The sequence below is a fragment of the Hippocampus bargibanti genome, linkage group LG13, assembly GCF_051943395.1.
Source record: "Hippocampus bargibanti isolate YZ-2025 linkage group LG13, ASM5194339v1, whole genome shotgun sequence".
In the NCBI taxonomy this organism is placed as follows: domain Eukaryota; kingdom Metazoa; phylum Chordata; class Actinopteri; order Syngnathiformes; family Syngnathidae; genus Hippocampus; species Hippocampus bargibanti.
Window position 1 is genome coordinate 3,381,068 of NC_142746.1, and position 7,187 is coordinate 3,388,254.

At 43.2% G+C, this 7,187-nt stretch overlaps 1 protein-coding gene across 1 annotated transcript in view; it reads left to right on the forward strand.

Annotated features, from left to right (window-relative positions):
* The window catches only part of hectd2 (HECT domain containing 2), a 45,790-nt gene extending 39,342 nt beyond the window's left edge, over positions 1 to 6,448 (forward strand). Inside the window, exon 22 of the mRNA XM_089011413.1 lies at positions 900 to 6,448. Coding sequence (XP_088867539.1) covers positions 900 to 1,020 — 121 coding nt within the window. The 3' untranslated portion in view covers positions 1,021 to 6,448. The remainder of the gene's footprint in view (positions 1 to 899) is intronic.
* Positions 6,449 to 7,187: the final 739 nt, after the last annotated feature.

Here is a 7,187-nt window from a genome sequence, read left to right on the forward strand (position 1 = left end):
CGTGTGTGAAGGCATGTGCTAACATGAAGGAGGCGAGGTCACCTTGGGCAAATGTTTTTGGCTTGGATGCGCTAACCTTCCGCCAGATGTTTCCAAAGCTTTCCAAAATGGTGGGGCCTTGACATACAAATTGAATTCACGCTCACAATTCAAAATACTTACATCTCAAATCATCTTACCCCAAGTATCTCCAATTATCTCCACCGTTTGTGTTCACATATATGTTAATTATATAAATTGTGGCGACCAATGCTAAGGCTTAACACACATGCTAACTTCCAGCCAGATGTTTCCAAAGCTTTCAAAAATGGTGGTGCCTTGAGATACAAATTAAATTCACGCTCAGAACTCAAAACACTCATATCTCAAATCATCTTACCCCAAGTATCTCAAATTATCTCTGCAATTGTGTTGCACCACAGTTTCTGTTCACATATCTGTTAATAGTATAAATTGCCGCTACCAATGCTAACACATAAAACATGCTAACCTGGCACCAGATGTTTCCAAAGCTTTCCAAAATGGGTAGATCTTGAGATACAAATTAAATTCACGCTCAGAACTCAAAACACACACATCTCAAATCATTTTACCCCAATTATCTCTCGAAATGTGTTGCTACACCATTTGTGTTCACATATCTGTTAATTATGTAAATTGCGGCTAACAATGCTAACACTTAACACTGTGTCTGACCGCGCTATAACCTTCCAAGAGACTCTTAGCAAGAAGTCACGTTATTGTGGGGACACGTGTTAGCCGCGCAGCTAAATATAGCTACCAAATGGCTATGTCGTCAACTCTGACAAACTCGTCCCAATTGGCAGCCATTTTGTTCGCAGAAGTAGTGTACTTTGTAAGAGCCGTTGCTAAGCGTGTTCCTGTTTGTGTGTCCTCAGGCTTCCCGTGTCGCACACGTGTTTCAATCAGATCTGCTTGCCGCCATATCGCAGCAAGAAGGAGCTCAAACACAAGCTCACCATCGCCATCTCCAACGCGGAAGGCTTCGGCCTTGAGTGACTTCTACCTCCCCTTCCCTCCTCTGTTTGGGCGCTAGCTAGCCCTTGTAGCATCCCTTCGTGCTCTTTGTTTTGCTACTTTTATTTAAACGGAACAATTTGTAAGATTGCTTTTATTTATCGAGGTCATACTTTGAAGTACCTGAACAAGTTAGCGCCGCTAGCGTATCGCAAGCTTCGCCATGTTCCTCAAGGCGAAATGGTGAGTCACAAAATGTCCATCGAGCTAAGCTACACGCTGAGAAAGTTCGCAGCCATTATGTGGAATGTCACCAGTTAATTATTTTTGACATTGTGGTGTGTTTAGACGCTACAGCAAGCGCAGCCTTTTGATCGGCAGCTGTTTAAATGACAGCTGCAACACGGATGCCTTTTAGCTTTAGTATTAGCTTTATCAACGTGAAAAGAGCAGACAATGACTACGACCTGGCATCTCCAAGCTGAATACGAAAATGGCCGACTGATGACCAGAACCTGACAACGAAAAGGTCACAAGGACCCGATTGACGCGTGTTAGCTTTAGCATTAGCTTAGCAGTAAAGATGCATAAAAATAAAGCAGGGAAGGGCATAGTTGCCCCTCATACTGTGGCTGCCCTGGTTTCCATGGTAATCTGTGCCAGTTCCCAAAGTGGTGCCGGTGGCTATAAGCCAAGGTTTATAATGTGGGTCGCAACATGGGCCCCAAAACCTCGGAGCCTCAAAGCTTCTTTGTCTCTTTCGCGCGATAGGAATCCCCAAGTGAGCCAGAAAATGGCGGCGAGAACCCGTTGACCATTGTGTGTTTGTGTGTGCGTGTGTGCATTTGAGGTAAGATTATTATGTTATTCGTATATTGTTATTATGGTTATTATTATGGGTATTATGGTTATTATAATTACTACCTAGCTGGATATCTATTTACTATCTATTAGCTATCTGGCTGGCTCGCTAGCTATGGAGCTGGCTATCTATTAGTTATACGGCTACCTAACTAGCTGTCTGTCTATTAGCTATCTATTGGCTATCTGGCTAGTTTCTGTCTGAGTTACTTCCGGGTTGAGTGAACGCTGGCACGTGTGACTGCCGCTGCTCACTCACAGAAAAACTAATCCTGTAACTGTAAAGTGACCTTGAGAGTTTTGAAAGGCGCTTAGAAATCAAATGTATTGTTATTATTATTTCTGTGTAAGCTCTCAGTCGTACAGGAGTGGTCCATCGATGAGAAGGTTTCTTCAGCCGTTATCTGGACTTCTTTGAAGGTGTTTCGCTTCTTATCCAAGAGGCTTAGTCAGCGAACGAAAATTTGCTAGTAGTTTTGGCCCTATATATATATCCCTACTGTCCAGACATGGCGGTGCCGGACTCTGCTATGATTGCTCCCTGCTTGCAGGTTGGGGGAAACAGAGGGCTACTCCCTGCGGCTACACTGATTAGTTCTACTGTCCTGACTTATTACTTCTATTGTCCTGCCTGAGTATGCGGTCTGCGACTGGCCTGATTGCCCCATTTTATCTGGTATCACCTCATCAGCATAACTAAGTCTATTTTGCCTAAGTAGTCGGTTGTAGGAACGATCCAAATTGAACCTCACCACACCATGGCGATTTAGTGAAGGGTTTTGCTGTATTATGAAAATAGCTTCTTTAACTCTTCTTTCAAACCATCTATTTTCTTTCGCTAAGATTTTAACCTCATTGTCGTCAAATGAGTGGTTGCTAGCTTTTAGGTGCATATGTACTGCAGATTGAGGCCCATTATTATAAATAACAGCCAGAAATTGACTACGAGAACTTGACGACCTGACGGCGAGTAAACGACGGGTAGGACCTGGTGACTAGAAGATGTCTCGTCTGCGCATTTGTTGTCGTTAGCAAAGACAATATAGTTGCGTTGAGACTAGCCTGTGTTCACCTCCTGTGTGCTGTCGTCGTTGATGTGAAAGTTTGACATTAAAAGTATTGGTTCAAGTTTTCTGCGGTTTTTGATCCCTGGGTTAACAACCGATAATGGGTTCTGGAGCAAACTGAACGCACTTGAAAGCACCACTGGACTCCCTTCCGCTTCCTTATACGTCACTTCCTGGTGTTGCGTCTCATTGTGATTGACGCATTATTCTCGTGTAGCGTTCCATTGTGAGCAGCCGTGTTTGTATTGTTCAATCACATAAAAAAAGCTGATATTGATTACATTGATTGTAATGGGAAATGTTTGGTTTTCAAACAGGTTTCTGGAACGGAATATGGTAAAAAAAAAAAAAACAGGTTTGACTGTATAAATTGTATGAATTTACCATATTTTACGGTCTATAAGACGCACCCAAAAGCCTTAACTTTCTTCCCAAAAAAACCTGCGCCTTATACGCAGGTGCTCCTTATATGTGAAGTCATATTAAGCCGCAACTACTATTGGGACTCCATTTCCCTCTGGAGAAGAAGTAGTGTGTCACCCCAGCCTCTACTGTAGCGCCCTATATTGTGGTGTGGCTAATATTTTGGAAAACTTTTCACTTTTCATTCATTAACGGTACGCCTTATAGTCCGGTGCGCCTTATATATGGAAAAGGTTTCCAAATACACCATTCATTGGGGGCGGGGGGGCGCCTTGTACAGGTAACATCCGACTTACGACCGAGAAATCCATTCAAAATGTTGAATAGAGACTCAGAGGCTAAATGACACAAACTCCCACCTCTAGTGCCATCACACGGTCGATTGCTATGCATCGATCCATCACCACAGCTACCCCTCACGCTATCCAGCTGCCTCGTGTCAACCGTTGAGACCTTCAAGTTCCTGGGAATCACAGTCTCCCAGGACATGAAGTGGGAGGTCAACACCAACTCTGTCTTGAGAAAGGCCCAACAGAGAATGTACTTCCTGAGGCTGCTAAAGAAGCATGGCCTGCCACAGGAGGTGCTGCAACATCGAATCCATCCTGTGTTCTTCCATCACCGTTTGGTTCGGGGCCGCCACAAAAATGGACAAAATCCGACTTCAACGGACAGTTAGGACAGCGGAAAAAATCATTGGCACCGCCCTACCCACTCTCGAGGACTTGCACACTGCAAGAATCCAAACTAGGGCTCGGAAAATCCTACTGGACCCTCCGCACCTTGCCCACCACCTTTTCCAGCTACTCCCCTCGGGCAGGCGCTACCGATCCATTGTGTGTTGTACATACTTTGCAATAAAGATGATTCTGATTCTGAGAGTGAGATGCTGGCTGGCTGGCCAAAATTGGTGTACGCGTTGCCGGCCTGCTAGCGCTTTTTTTAAAATAGGGTCTGGAGGTGGTGGTCGTAAGTACGGGTGGTCGTAAGTTGAGCTGGTCGTAAGTCGGATGTTACCTGTACTGTATATGGAAAAAAATTTCAAAATTGGGGAATGCGCCTTATACTCCGGTGTGCCTGGAAAAAGTTTCAAAATACACTATTCATTGGCGGGTGCCCCTTATACTCCGGTGCGCCTTATGTATGAAAAAAAGTTTCAGAATACACCACACGAGAGAAACCACGAACGGCAGCATGTACACACGCATTAAAAACAGTGATTATTGCAAGCGGTAAAGAAATATCTGAATACAACACAATTAAATAAATGTATGGAAAACAAAAACTCCAACGTTTACATTACTTACGTTGATAAAGTATTCTGCGGCACGTAGAACTCTTTCGCAATGGAGGATTTGCTTCTTGTTGGATTCTCCTCCACAGCCACTATTGCCTTGTACTTCGTTCCGATATCACAATTCTTACATTTCCCCATGGTTGAAATTGGTGTCGAACAACTGTATGCTGTATAAAAAGACTACAGTATGTTTCAGATGCTATTGCAGCAGTAATGAAAGATGTGAGCAAGACACGAAAGCTGGTCACTGACCAACGGTGTTACCAATACAGATTTTGATAATGGTGGTACTGTATTGAAATCCTTAAGCAAATATCAATTCAGCTCTAGCTGCTTTTGTAACGATATAAGCAGAGCAAATTGGCTGGCGGGGAATGACAAGGGCATCGTAGTAACCAGATTATCGTAATAACTCGGTATTGTACTAACTGGAAGTAATTATCGCATAAAAGACGAGAAATGAAAATGGTATCGTAATAAGCAGTACTATTGATATAATGAGACTTTACTGTATATGGAAAACATTTCAAAATACACCATTCATTGGGGGTTGCGGCTTATACTCCGGTGTGCCTTATACACTGTAAAATACAACTTCCAGGAGAAATTGGCAGACCTATATATCTGCATGCTGCCTGCCTTATATATGGAAAAAGTTGGAAAATACACCATTCATTGGGGGGTGTGCATTATACTCCGGTAAGCATTATATATGAAACAAGTTTCAGAATACACCATTCATTGGGGGGTGCGCCTTATACTCCAGTGCGCCTTATATATGGTAAAAAGTTTCCAAATACACCATTCATTGGGGGGTGCGCCTTATACTCCGGTAAGCATTATATATGGAAACAAGTTTCAGAATACACCATTCATTGGGGGGGTGCGCCTTATATATGGTAAAAAGTTTCCAAATACACCATTCATTGGGAGGTGCGCCTTATACACTGTAAAATACGGTACTTCCAGTAGAAATTTACAGATGTATGTATCTGCATGTATTTTAAGTATTTCCAGTAAGATTGTAGACTAGAGGGAAGTCGGGCACAGCTAGTTTGGTCATTGAGTAACTAAGAAGCAATTGCTTATTTGGCGCACCCCCTTCAAACGTGACAGTTTACTTTGCCAATGACCTTGAACTGACCTTTTTTTCCATTCATTGATCTGTTTTCTGTCCAGATTTGGGGCCCAGGGTGTGGGGCCCATGGCGTGGATTGCTTATTGGTAGGCTGTGTTGACATTCTTTGACTTAACCCACATTGGAGAGACCCCTCCCAACCCACCCCCACAACACACATAGTGCCCACTACCCACCCCATGGGGCTCCATTCAAAGTCCTCGTCTTGTTTGCAAACACACTTGGCCTACTCAGATTCCAAAACAACCGTGTTAGCCACACCCCTTCTTCATCTAAGCTCCTCCCACTTCCTCATTCATGGCCTCACTTTGATGCAACAGTTTGTTTGCCCATAAAAAAAAAACAGTTTCAGAAGTGATAACGTAACCCAACTATAGATGTGAGTCGTTCCCTGGGATAGTTGCAAAATGCACACATGCAGAATTTTGGGAAATATCCAAAGTTTCGTCAGATATGACCTGTCGCTGGCTTGTGAATCTTGCAGTCTTTCTCAAGTGGTGGGAGACATTTTATTGGTGATGCTATGGGGCAATGCCAACAATGCACATTCTGTATGTGTTACGAAAGCGTGGATTCATATTCAAAGAGTGCGGGGGGGGGGCTGTCCAGACCCGTCTCCCATCGAGCAACAATTCCCCCGACAACAATTTCTGTCCTTTGTGAAATTAAAAGTGGGAATCATCACTCGGGTTCTGCTTTTTTGTTTTTTTTAGCTATCTAGGACTACGACTAGTCTCCGGACAAGTTGTGTCCATAATTTGTAAAATGCCTTCAAATGACTTCTACTGAGCGTATTTTAAAAAGATTCCACCGCATATAGCTATATTTTACGTTTTAAGACTCGCGCTGAATATTCAGGAAGTCTTGTTTTTGAGTTGGTGACGAGTCCGTACGTGACGTCACTAAAGGAACGTCCCCTGACCGAAAAAAAAGACACATTGTAGCAGTCCTTCCATCATGGCAATGTATTTTGCTGTATTGTTTGGTCTGAAAACCTTGTGTTGCACCAAAAAGCCGCCAGAAGAGGGTGTCCAAGCTCCATATAAGGAATTTATCAGCCTGTGGAAACGGAGGTGGCCACAGGAAGTCGCCATTTTGTGCCTCTTTTCTGGTGATTGTTTCTCCCCAATGTTGCAAAATGGCATGGAATAAATTTGATAAAATCGATTGCAAACATGTATGCTTTCCTCTTCAGAACTATTTGAATCATATTCATAACTCGATGTGTAACAAGAAAGCATATTCTCTGAATCTGAAGCCATTGTTTTGATTCACCAGCAATGCAACACGTCTTGGCGTGACGTCACGAACTGGGGGGGACTTACTGAAAATGCCCAATTCGCAGCTCAATTTTTTGCAGATTTTGGACACTTTAAGTCATTTTTATTGGTGTTTTGCATTTGATTAAGAATATCATATCGCT